A 12,148-nucleotide genomic window follows, 5' to 3' on the forward strand; every position below is an offset into this window, starting at 1 on the left:
CACCAGGCGCGGCAGGCAGGCTTCCACTGCGGCCACCAGGCGCGGCAGGCAGGCTTCCACTGCGGCCACCAGGCGCGGCAGGCAGGCTTCCACTGCGGCCACCAGGCGCGGCAGGCAGGCTTCCACTGCGGCCACCAGGCGCGGCAGGCAGGCTTCCACTGCGGCCACCAGGCGCGGCAGGCAGGCTTCCACTGCGGCCACCAGGCGCGGCAGGCAGGCTTCCACTGCGGCCACCAGGCGCGGCAGGCAGGCTTCCACTGCGGCCACCAGGCGCGGCAGGCAGGCTTCCACTGCGGCCACCAGGCGCGGCAGGCAGGCTTCCACTGCGGCCACCAGGCGCGGCAGGCAGGCTTCCACTGCGGCCACCAGGCGCGGCAGGCAGGCTTCCACTGCGGCCACCAGGCGCGGCAGGCAGGCTTCCACTGCGGCCACCAGGCGCGGCAGGCAGGCTTCCACTGCGGCCACCAGGCGCGGCAGGCAGGCAGGCTTCCACTGCGGCCACCAGGCGCGGCAGGCAGGCAGGCTTCCACTGCGGCCACCAGGCGCGGCAGGCAGGCAGGCTTCCACTGCGGCCACCAGGCGCGGCAGGCAGGCTTGCACTGCGGCCACCAGGCGCGGCAGGCAGGCAGGCTTGCACTGCGGCCACCAGGCGCGGCAGGCAGGCAGGCAGGCTTGCACTGCGGCCACCAGGCGCGGCAGGCTTCCACTGCGGCCATCAGGCGCGGCAGGCAGGCAGGCAGGCTTCCACTGCGGCCACCAGGCGCGGCAGGCAGGCAGGCTTCCACTGCGGGCGGCAGGCAGGCAGGCTTCCACTGCGGCCACCAGGCGCGGCAGGCAGGCAGGCTTCCACTGCGGCCACCAGGCGCGGCAGGCAGGCAGGCAGGCTTCCACTGCGGCCACCAGGCGCGGCAGGCAGGCTTCCACTGCGGCCACCAGGCGCGGCAGGCAGGCAGGCTTCCACTGCGGCCACCAGGCGCGGCAGGCAGGCAGGCTTCCACTGCGGCCACCAGGCGCGGCAGGCAGGCAGGCAGGCTTCCACTGCGGCCACCAGGCGCGGCAGGCAGGCAGGCTTCCACTGCGGCCACCAGGCGCGGCAGGCAGGCAGGCAGGCTTCCACTGCGGCCACCAGGCGCGGCAGGCAGGCAGGCTTCCACTGCGGCCACCAGGCGCGGCAGGCTTCCACTGCGGCCACCAGGCGCGGCAGGCAGGCAGGCAGGCAGGCTTCCACTGCGGCCACCAGGCGCGGCAGGCAGGCAGGCAGGCTTCCACTGCGGCCACCAGGCGCGGCAGGCAGGCAGGCTTCCACTGCGGCCACCAGGCGCGGCAGGCAGGCAGGCTTCCACTGCGGCCACCAGGCGCGGCAGGCAGGCAGGCTTCCACTGCGGCCACCAGGCGCGGCAGGCAGGCAGGCAGGCTTCCACTGCGGCCACCAGGCGCGGCAGGCAGGCAGGCAGGCTTCCACTGCGGCCACCAGGCGCGGCAGGCAGGCTTCCACTGCGGCCACCAGGCGCGGCAGGCAGGCTTCCACTGCGGCCACCAGGCGCGGCAGGCAGGCAGGCTTCCACTGCGGCCACCAGGCGCGGCAGGCAGGCAGGCTTCCACTGCGGCCACCAGGCGCGGCAGGCAGGCAGGCTTCCACTGCGGCCACCAGGCGCGGCAGGCAGGCTTCCACTGCGGCCACCAGGCGCGGCAGGCAGGCAGGCAGGCAGGCTTCCACTGCGGCCACCAGGCGCGGCAGGCAGGCTTCCACTGCGGCCACCAGGCGCGGCAGGCAGGCTTCCACTGCGGCCACCAGGCGCGGCAGGCAGGCAGGCTTCCACTGCGGCCACCAGGCGCGGCAGGCAGGCAGGCTTCCACTGCGGCCACCAGGCGCGGCAGGCAGGCTTCCACTGCGGCCACCAGGCGCGGCAGGCAGGCTTCCACTGCGGCCACCAGGCGCGGCAGGCAGGCAGGCAGGCTTCCACTGCGGCCACCAGGCGCGGCAGGCAGGCAGGCAGGCTTCCACTGCGGCCACCAGGCGCGGCAGGCAGGCAGGCTTCCACTGCGGCCACCAGGCGCGGCAGGCAGGCAGGCTTCCACTGCGGCCACCAGGCGCGGCAGGCAGGCAGGCTTCCACTGCGGCCACCAGGCGCGGCAGGCAGGCAGGCTTCCACTGCGGCAGGCAGGCAGGCAGGCTTCCACTGCGGCCACCAGGCGCGGCAGGCAGGCAGGCTTCCACTGCGGCCACCAGGCGCGGCAGGCAGGCTTCCACTGCGGCCACCAGGCGCGGCAGGCAGGCAGGCTTGCACTGCGGCCACCAGGCGCGGCAGGCAGGCAGGCTTGCACTGCGGCCACCAGGCGCGGCAGGCAGGCAGGCTTGCACTGCGGCCACCAGGCGCGGCAGGCTTCCACTGCGGCCACCAGGCGCGGCAGGCAGGCAGGCTTCCACTGCGGCCACCAGGCGCGGCAGGCAGGCAGGCTTCCACTGCGGCCACCAGGCGCGGCAGGCAGGCAGGCTTCCACTGCGGCCACCAGGCGCGGCAGGCAGGCAGGCTTCCACTGCGGCCACCAGGCGCGGCAGGCAGGCAGGCTTCCACTGCGGCCACCAGGCGCGGCAGGCAGGCAGGCTTCCACTGCGGCCACCAGGCGCGGCAGGCAGGCTTCCACTGCGGCCACCAGGCGCGGCAGGCAGGCAGGCTTCCACTGCGGCCACCAGGCGCGGCAGGCAGGCAGGCTTCCACTGCGGCCACCAGGCGCGGCAGGCAGGCAGGCTTCCACTGCGGCCACCAGGCGCGGCAGGCAGGCAGGCTTCCACTGCGGCCACCAGGCGCGGCAGGCAGGCAGGCTTCCACTGCGGCCACCAGGCGCGGCAGGCAGGCAGGCTTCCACTGCGGCCACCAGGCGCGGCAGGCAGGCAGGCTTCCACTGCGGCCACCAGGCGCGGCAGGCAGGCAGGCTTCCACTGCGGCCACCAGGCGCGGCAGGCAGGCAGGCTTCCACTGCGGCCACCAGGCGCGGCAGGCAGGCAGGCTTCCACTGCGGCCACCAGGCGCGGCAGGCAGGCAGGCTTCCACTGCGGCCACCAGGCGCGGCAGGCAGGCAGGCTTCCACTGCGGCCACCAGGCGCGGCAGGCAGGCAGGCTTCCACTGCGGCCACCAGGCGCGGCAGGCAGGCAGGCTTCCACTGCGGCCACCAGGCGCGGCAGGCAGGCAGGCTTCCACTGCGGCCACCAGGCGCGGCAGGCAGGCAGGCAGGCAGGCTTCCACTGCGGCCACCAGGCGCGGCAGGCAGGCAGGCTTCCACTGCGGCCACCAGGCGCGGCAGGCAGGCAGGCTTCCACTGCGGCCACCAGGCGCGGCAGGCAGGCTTCCACTGCGGCCACCAGGCGCGGCAGGCAGGCTTCCACTGCGGCCACCAGGCGCGGCAGGCAGGCTTCCACTGCGGCCACCAGGCGCGGCAGGCAGGCTTCCACTGCGGCCACCAGGCGCGGCAGGCAGGCTTCCACTGCGGCCACCAGGCGCGGCAGGCAGGCAGGCTTCCACTGCGGCCACCAGGCGCGGCAGGCAGGCAGGCTTCCACTGCGGCCACCAGGCTTCCACTGCGGCCACCAGGCGCGGCAGGCAGGCAGGCTTCCACTGCGGCCACCAGGCGCGGCAGGCAGGCTTCCACTGCGGCCACCAGGCGCGGCAGGCAGGCTTCCACTGCGGCCACCAGGCGCGGCAGGCAGGCAGGCTTCCACTGCGGCCACCAGGCGCGGCAGGCAGGCTTCCACTGCGGCCACCAGGCGCGGCAGGCAGGCAGGCTTCCACTGCGGCCACCAGGCGCGGCAGGCAGGCAGGCAGGCTTCCACTGCGGCCACCAGGCGCGGCAGGCAGGCAGGCTTCCACTGCGGCCACCAGGCGCGGCAGGCAGGCTTCCACTGCGGCCACCAGGCGCGGCAGGCAGGCTTCCACTGCGGCCACCAGGCGCGGCAGGCAGGCAGGCTTCCACTGCGGCCACCAGGCGCGGCAGGCAGGCAGGCTTCCACTGCGGCCACCAGGCGCGGCAGGCAGGCAGGCTTCCACTGCGGCCACCAGGCGCGGCAGGCAGGCAGGCTTCCACTGCGGCCACCAGGCGCGGCAGGCAGGCAGGCTTCCACTGCGGCCACCAGGCGCGGCAGGCAGGCAGGCTTCCACTGCGGCCACCAGGCGCGGCAGGCAGGCAGGCTTCCACTGCGGCCACCAGGCGCGGCAGGCAGGCAGGCTTCCACTGCGGCCACCAGGCGCGGCAGGCAGGCAGGCTTCCACTGCGGCCACCAGGCGCGGCAGGCAGGCAGGCTTCCACTGCGGCCACCAGGCGCGGCAGGCAGGCAGGCTTCCACTGCGGCCACCAGGCGCGGCAGGCAGGCAGGCTTCCACTGCGGCCACCAGGCGCGGCAGGCAGGCAGGCTTCCACTGCGGCCACCAGGCGCGGCAGGCAGGCTTCCACTGCGGCCACCAGGCGCGGCAGGCAGGCAGGCAGGCTTCCACTGCGGCCACCAGGCGCGGCAGGCAGGCAGGCAGGCTTCCACTGCGGCCACCAGGCAGGCTTCCACTGCGGCCACCAGGCGCGGCAGGCAGGCAGGCTTCCACTGCGGCCACCAGGCGCGGCAGGCAGGCAGGCTTCCACTGCGGCCACCAGGCGCGGCAGGCAGGCTTCCACTGCGGCCACCAGGCGCGGCAGGCAGGCAGGCAGGCTTCCACTGCGGCCACCAGGCGCGGCAGGCAGGCTTCCACTGCGGCCACCAGGCGCGGCAGGCAGGCAGGCAGGCTTCCACTGCGGCCACCAGGCGCGGCAGGCAGGCAGGCAGGCTTCCACTGCGGCCACCAGGCGCGGCAGGCAGGCTTCCACTGCGGCCACCAGGCGCGGCAGGCAGGCAGGCAGGCTTCCACTGCGGCCACCAGGCGCGGCAGGCAGGCAGGCAGGCTTCCACTGCGGCCACCAGGCAGGCTTCCACTGCGGCCACCAGGCGCGGCAGGCAGGCAGGCAGGCTTCCACTGCGGCCACCAGGCGCGGCAGGCAGGCAGGCTTCCACTGCGGCCACCAGGCGCGGCAGGCAGGCAGGCTTCCACTGCGGCCACCAGGCGCGGCAGGCAGGCAGGCTTCCACTGCGGCCACCAGGCGCGGCAGGCAGGCAGGCTTCCACTGCGGCCACCAGGCGCGGCAGGCAGGCAGGCAGGCTTCCACTGCGGCCACCAGGCAGGCTTCCACTGCGGCCACCAGGCAGGCTTCCACTGCGGCCACCAGGCGCGGCAGGCAGGCAGGCAGGCTTCCACTGCGGCCACCAGGCGCGGCAGGCAGGCAGGCAGGCTTCCACTGCGGCCACCAGGCGCGGCAGGCAGGCAGGCTTCCACTGCGGCCACCAGGCGCGGCAGGCAGGCAGGCTTCCACTGCGGCCACCAGGCGCGGCAGGCAGGCAGGCTTCCACTGCGGCCACCAGGCGCGGCAGGCAGGCTTCCACTGCGGCCACCAGGCGCGGCAGGCAGGCAGGCTTCCACTGCGGCCACCAGGCGCGGCAGGCAGGCAGGCAGGCTTCCACTGCGGCCACCAGGCGCGGCAGGCAGGCAGGCAGGCTTCCACTGCGGCCACCAGGCGCGGCAGGCAGGCAGGCTTCCACTGCGGCCACCAGGCGCGGCAGGCAGGCAGGCAGGCTTCCACTGCGGCCACCAGGCGCGGCAGGCGCGGCAGGCAGGCAGGCAGGCTTCCACTGCGGCCACCAGGCGCGGCAGGCAGGCAGGCTTCCACTGCGGCCACCAGGCGCGGCAGGCAGGCAGGCTTCCACTGCGGCCACCAGGCGCGGCAGGCAGGCAGGCTTCCACTGCGGCCACCAGGCGCGGCAGGCAGGCAGGCTTCCACTGCGGCCACCAGGCGCGGCAGGCAGGCAGGCTTCCACTGCGGCCACCAGGCGCGGCAGGCAGGCAGGCTTCCACTGCGGCCACCAGGCGCGGCAGGCAGGCAGGCAGGCTTCCACTGCGGCCACCAGGCGCGGCAGGCAGGCAGGCAGGCTTCCACTGCGGCCACCAGGCGCGGCAGGCAGGCAGGCAGGCTTCCACTGCGGCCACCAGGCGCGGCAGGCAGGCAGGCAGGCTTCCACTGCGGCCACCAGGCGCGGCAGGCAGGCAGGCAGGCTTCCACTGCGGCCACCAGGCGCGGCAGGCAGGCAGGCAGGCAGGCTTCCACTGCGGCCACCAGGCGCGGCAGGCAGGCAGGCAGGCTTCCACTGCGGCCACCAGGCGCGGCAGGCAGGCAGGCAGGCTTCCACTGCGGCCACCAGGCGCGGCAGGCAGGCAGGCTTCCACTGCGGCCACCAGGCGCGGCAGGCAGGCAGGCTTCCACTGCGGCCACCAGGCGCGGCAGGCAGGCAGGCTTCCACTGCGGCCACCAGGCGCGGCAGGCAGGCAGGCTTCCACTGCGGCCACCAGGCGCGGCAGGCAGGCAGGCTTCCACTGCGGCCACCAGGCGCGGCAGGCAGGCAGGCTTCCACTGCGGCCACCAGGCGCGGCAGGCAGGCAGGCTTCCACTGCGGCCACCAGGCGCGGCAGGCAGGCAGGCTTCCACTGCGGCCACCAGGCGCGGCAGGCAGGCAGGCTTCCACTGCGGCCACCAGGCGCGGCAGGCAGGCAGGCTTCCACTGCGGCCACCAGGCGCGGCAGGCAGGCAGGCTTCCACTGCGGCCACCAGGCGCGGCAGGCAGGCAGGCTTCCACTGCGGCCACCAGGCGCGGCAGGCAGGCAGGCTTCCACTGCGGCCACCAGGCGCGGCAGGCAGGCAGGCTTCCACTGCGGCCACCAGGCGCGGCAGGCAGGCAGGCTTCCACTGCGGCCACCAGGCGCGGCAGGCAGGCAGGCTTCCACTGCGGCCACCAGGCGCGGCAGGCAGGCTTCCACTGCGGCCACCAGGCGCGGCAGGCAGGCTTCCACTGCGGCCACCAGGCGCGGCAGGCAGGCTTCCACTGCGGCCACCAGGCGCGGCAGGCAGGCTTCCACTGCGGCCACCAGGCGCGGCAGGCAGGCTTCCACTGCGGCCACCAGGCGCGGCAGGCAGGCTTCCACTGCGGCCACCAGGCGCGGCAGGCAGGCTTCCACTGCGGCCACCAGGCGCGGCAGGCAGGCTTCCACTGCGGCCACCAGGCGCGGCAGGCAGGCTTCCACTGCGGCCACCAGGCGCGGCAGGCAGGCTTCCACTGCGGCCACCAGGCGCGGCAGGCAGGCTTCCACTGCGGCCACCAGGCGCGGCAGGCAGGCTTCCACTGCGGCCACCAGGCGCGGCAGGCAGGCTTCCACTGCGGCCACCAGGCGCGGCAGGCAGGCTTCCACTGCGGCCACCAGGCGCGGCAGGCAGGCTTCCACTGCGGCCACCAGGCGCGGCAGGCAGGCTTCCACTGCGGCCACCAGGCGCGGCAGGCAGGCTTCCACTGCGGCCACCAGGCGCGGCAGGCAGGCTTCCACTGCGGCCACCAGGCGCGGCAGGCAGGCTTCCACTGCGGCCACCAGGCGCGGCAGGCAGGCTTCCACTGCGGCCACCAGGCGCGGCAGGCAGGCTTCCACTGCGGCCACCAGGCGCGGCAGGCAGGCTTCCACTGCGGCCACCAGGCGCGGCAGGCAGGCTTCCACTGCGGCCACCAGGCGCGGCAGGCAGGCTTCCACTGCGGCCACCAGGCGCGGCAGGCAGGCTTCCACCAGGCGCGGCAGGCAGGCAGGCTTCCACTGCGGCCACCAGGCGCGGCAGGCAGGCAGGCAGGCTTCCACTGCGGCCACCAGGCGCGGCAGGCAGGCAGGCAGGCTTCCACTGCGGCCACCAGGCGCGGCAGGCAGGCAGGCAGGCAGGCTTCCACTGCGGCCACCAGGCGCGGCAGGCAGGCTTCCACTGCGGCCACCAGGCGCGGCAGGCAGGCAGGCAGGCTTCCACTGCGGCCACCAGGCGCGGCAGGCAGGCAGGCTTCCACTGCGGCCACCAGGCGCGGCAGGCAGGCAGGCAGGCTTCCACTGCGGCCACCAGGCGCGGCAGGCAGGCAGGCAGGCTTCCACTGCGGCCACCAGGCGCGGCAGGCAGGCAGGCTTCCACCAGGCGCGGCAGGCAGGCAGACTTCCACCAGGCAGGCAGGCAGGCAGGCTTCCACTGCGGCCACCAGGCGCGGCAGGCAGGCTTCCACTGCGGCCACCAGGCGCGGCAGGCAGGCAGGCTTCCACTGCGGCCACCAGGCGCGGCAGGCAGGCTTCCACTGCGGCCACCAGGCGCGGCAGGCAGGCTTCCACTGCGGCCACCAGGCGCGGCAGGCAGGCAGGCTTCCACTGCGGCCACCAGGCGCGGCAGGCAGGCAGGCTTCCACTGCGGCCACCAGGCGCGGCAGGCAGGCAGGCTTCCACTGCGGCCACCAGGCGCGGCAGGCAGGCAGGCAGGCTTCCACTGCGGCCACCAGGCGCGGCAGGCAGGCTTCCACTGCGGCCACCAGGCGCGGCAGGCAGGCTTCCACTGCGGCCACCAGGCGCGGCAGGCAGGCTTCCACTGCGGCCACCAGGCGCGGCAGGCAGGCAGGCAGGCAGGCAGGCTTCCACTGCGGCCACCAGGCGCGGCAGGCAGGCAGGCAGGCAGGCAGGCTTCCACTGCGGCCACCAGGCGCGGCAGGCAGGCAGGCTTCCACTGCGGCCACCAGGCGCGGCAGGCAGGCAGGCTTCCACTGCGGCCACCAGGCGCGGCAGGCAGGCAGGCTTCCACTGCGGCCACCAGGCGCGGCAGGCAGGCAGGCTTCCACTGCGGCCACCAGGCGCGGCAGGCTACCAGTACAGAGTGGGCAGACGTCATCCGCTGACCACCATTCCTGGCGTTGATGGACGCCTCATGGTCCGTTGGTGGTCACAAGGACGGCTCCGGTTACGTACTTGACCCTTTCAGGCCCCAGCACAAGAGAAGACGGCTTCTGCTGAGGAGTAGGAGCTGTCCAAACACGGCAGACGTGTGTACACAGCCCCGCGGCGTCACCCTGGGATTACACTGTCACTTCTAGACACTCGCTGAGGTATTTGACAACTTCCCCCTGAAATACCACATTTCCATCCAAGCTTTCCCACGGGGACAGACAACGCCACCAAAGTATCCCAGATTAACAACATGCAGGACGAGCGATAGCTACATTATATGGAGAAAAGTATGTGTCCCCTCCACTACAGGAGTTTTTCTGGCGGCGAGGGGCCCAATGATATATCCCGGGTGGGGATGAGAGTAAATAAACAAAAAAAGACAAACAATTCAGTGATTAGATACTCACCGAGTCCAAAAAACACAAGTAACGCCCAGAGCTCTGGCGGATGGCTTGATTTTTTGCGTAGCCCACTAAAATAAAAAAATAAAATATGTGACCATCGATGACCCAGAAATGAAGATGTGACCTACAAAAATACATGGAGTAAAATGCTTATTCATTATTGAAGGTTTTAGGACACTGGGTCTGCGGAAAGCTGTGTGACAACCCCTAAAACCTTCTTACTATCTGCCATGCCGTCGTGACCAGACGAGCAGAACAGGCTGAAAACACGTCTGGACTTACAACTGAAGGCTTGTTACAGTGTGTCAGCCCTGTGAGAAGCCTGTTATCCAGGGGGATACACTAACAAACCAGCAGGACAGGAGACATTTGTTGAGTTGCCGGAGATGTGTGATAATCGGCCACCACTGGTTAATGATGCACCAGACGTGTGGGAAAGAGCCGGATCCTGAATGTGTGGGACCAGGATCGGAGGTCACACGGCCGATAGAGAAGTGGCCCAGCCTACGTGGAACAAGCCCCTTATCTGCAATTACAAGTCAATATTGACCGGAGATATCACCCGCTGCAACCACAGCTCTCAGGATCACCGCTGCAGCAAAAGCGGGGCCAAACGGAGGCTCCCATGAAGGTTTATCAGAGGGGCGAGGAGTTCAATGACCCAGATTTATTTGGTCATTAAAGGTTATCTGCTGCTGTATCTGATTAAGAAGGAATATCTGGAGTTTATTTAGCTACATGATGACTATGTGGTGGTGGTGGAAATACTCACAAGAGCTAGAAAACCAATCGTCCACAAACGACAAAAACTAATAGAAAACTCCACATACCTGGATCGCTTCCCGACACCATTTCTGCAGGAAAAACTTGGGAGTTTCCCAACACCCCCCCCCCCCCCAGGAACTACGAGTGCTTATAGCCCTAAAAGTTTAGCTGAGCTTCTGGTAAACGGTGAAGGGGGATCAGATAATCTAGCCCCTTTAAAAGCTGGGGGCGGGGCGCTTGAAAAGTCAGACTTCCAATTTTCTGGTTTTAGATCAATTTTCAAGTCTTGGATTTACCCCAATTTAAAGCCTTTAATACTCCAGAGCTGCATTTACAATTTCTAACCTTCAGAGGTGAAATCTTTGAAAAATGATAACGCAATAAATTTCAGCTGAAATATTTTAATTGCGTCCCCTTAAAAGTGAATAGGCCACTACTTTGATACTGATGACCCAGCCCCCCTAAGGGAAGAGTCAGATGACTGTAGAACTCTGACGAGGATCGCAACGCAATGCTTGGATTGGCCGGCGGCTCTCCCGACCCAAGCGTGACAGCTTCATGTATTTCTGTGAAGCAGTCACGTGTACGGTACAAAAAAAAAATGTGTGAAAGGCACTACTGGATAATGAAGGGTGCTAAAGGAAGGGGCCCATCTTTAAAAACTATAAAATATAACCAGATAGACCCATTACCCTGTTATCAACAAATAAGAAAATATTGAATACCTGTAACCACCACTAGAGGGAGCTCACCGCATACAGCTTACACATAGAACCCAATGATAAACCTGTATACGGTCAGCTTCTGAGCTCCCTCTAGTGGTGGCTGATGACCGACTCAACTAATCATGTAACTCGACTTCTATTCAGGGGATTTGGAGCTTGGAATCAGTAAAACTGGCTTAATTTTGATTAAAAAAAAGTGGACCTTAACTCTAAGATTCGGTATAGATCCTTTTCCACTAAAAATAAAATTAACCCCTAATAACCATATAATGAGCAGAAGTGATTAATTAATGCCGCTAGTCTCTTATTCTGGCAGCGAGTCCGCTCCTCTGAGAAAGGCCAGCCCTGATGACATCACTCCATCTGGACTGGATTACTCCAGTAGGGGTCGGCTCGCTGACAGGACTATAATAAATGGGCTATTTTTAGGAGTTTACACCTGAGGGCATTAGGGGTGGGAAACAGAAGGCCCGGAGAGTTTACTCTACCCGGGGATCACCTGAGTGGCGCTCAATAGTTCACCGCGGACCCAGGTTCCCAAGGAGCAGGCTCCCTCTGTGCCGATCCCCTCCCCCACTTCATTTCCTTCTGTGACATAATAAAATAAATGGATTCTGGAAAGTAAATTCTGCTACTTGCGAGGATGGAGCGACGGCTTTATTACATCTGTACATTCTTCGGCGGATGTATATTTATAGTAAAGGAGCCGGATCAAATGGATAAAAGATGATAGAACGGGAGAGGATATGAGCAGAAAGACGCTAATCCTCTTGGAAAAAAGTATATAGGACTTTTATTGGTGCAATGTATCAGTAACAGATCTGTGAGAGAACCCCAACATAGAGAAAAAGTCTAAAACTTCATAATACACAGGTTCAATTTCAATTACTGTATGTCAAGACCCCTGCTTGCTGTCAGGTGAACGAAGACGTTTCTAATTACCATCAGAGGATAAAAACATGTCCTGGCTTCAGAGCCAAACCGCTCATCTCCTCTATGCTTAACTCTCTACCCTCATGCGTGTCAAAGGTGTGTGTCAATTGGCTGTGCTGCAACAACATGCCTGCCCACCAATCCGGCTCTGCTCTTCCTGGGTGCATAACTGGCTGTGCTGCAACAACATGCCTGCCCACCAATCCGGCTCTGCTCTTCCTGGGTGCATAACTGGCTGTGCTGCAACAACATGCCTGCCCACCAATCCGGCTCTGCTCTTCCTGGGTGCATAACTGGCTGTGCTGCAACAACATGCCTGCCCACCAATCCGGCTCTGCTCTTCCTGGGTGCATAACTGGCTGTGCTGCAACAACATGCCTGCCCACCAATCCGGCTCTGCTCTTCCTGGGTGCATAACTGGCTGTGCTGCAACAACATGCCTGCCCACCAATCCGGCTCTGCTCT

At 67.6% G+C, this 12,148-nt stretch overlaps 1 protein-coding gene across 3 annotated transcripts in view; it reads right to left on the reverse strand.

The window, feature by feature from the left end:
• B3GNTL1 (UDP-GlcNAc:betaGal beta-1,3-N-acetylglucosaminyltransferase like 1) overlaps window positions 1–12,148 on the reverse strand; it is a 213,542-nt gene that overhangs the window by 174,867 nt on the left and 26,527 nt on the right. For all 3 annotated transcript variants that reach the window (XM_073682420.1, XM_073682421.1, XM_073682419.1), the window contains exon 5: window positions 9,264–9,328. In XM_073682420.1, the coding sequence (XP_073538521.1) occupies window positions 9,264–9,328 (65 nt within the window). The remainder of the gene's footprint in view (window positions 1–9,263; window positions 9,329–12,148) is intronic.

This window comes from Phyllobates terribilis, unplaced genomic scaffold, assembly GCF_046119375.1.
Source record: "Phyllobates terribilis strain yellow unplaced genomic scaffold, ASM4611937v1 Scaffold_5__5_contigs__length_657084704, whole genome shotgun sequence".
Taxonomy (NCBI): domain Eukaryota; kingdom Metazoa; phylum Chordata; class Amphibia; order Anura; family Dendrobatidae; genus Phyllobates; species Phyllobates terribilis.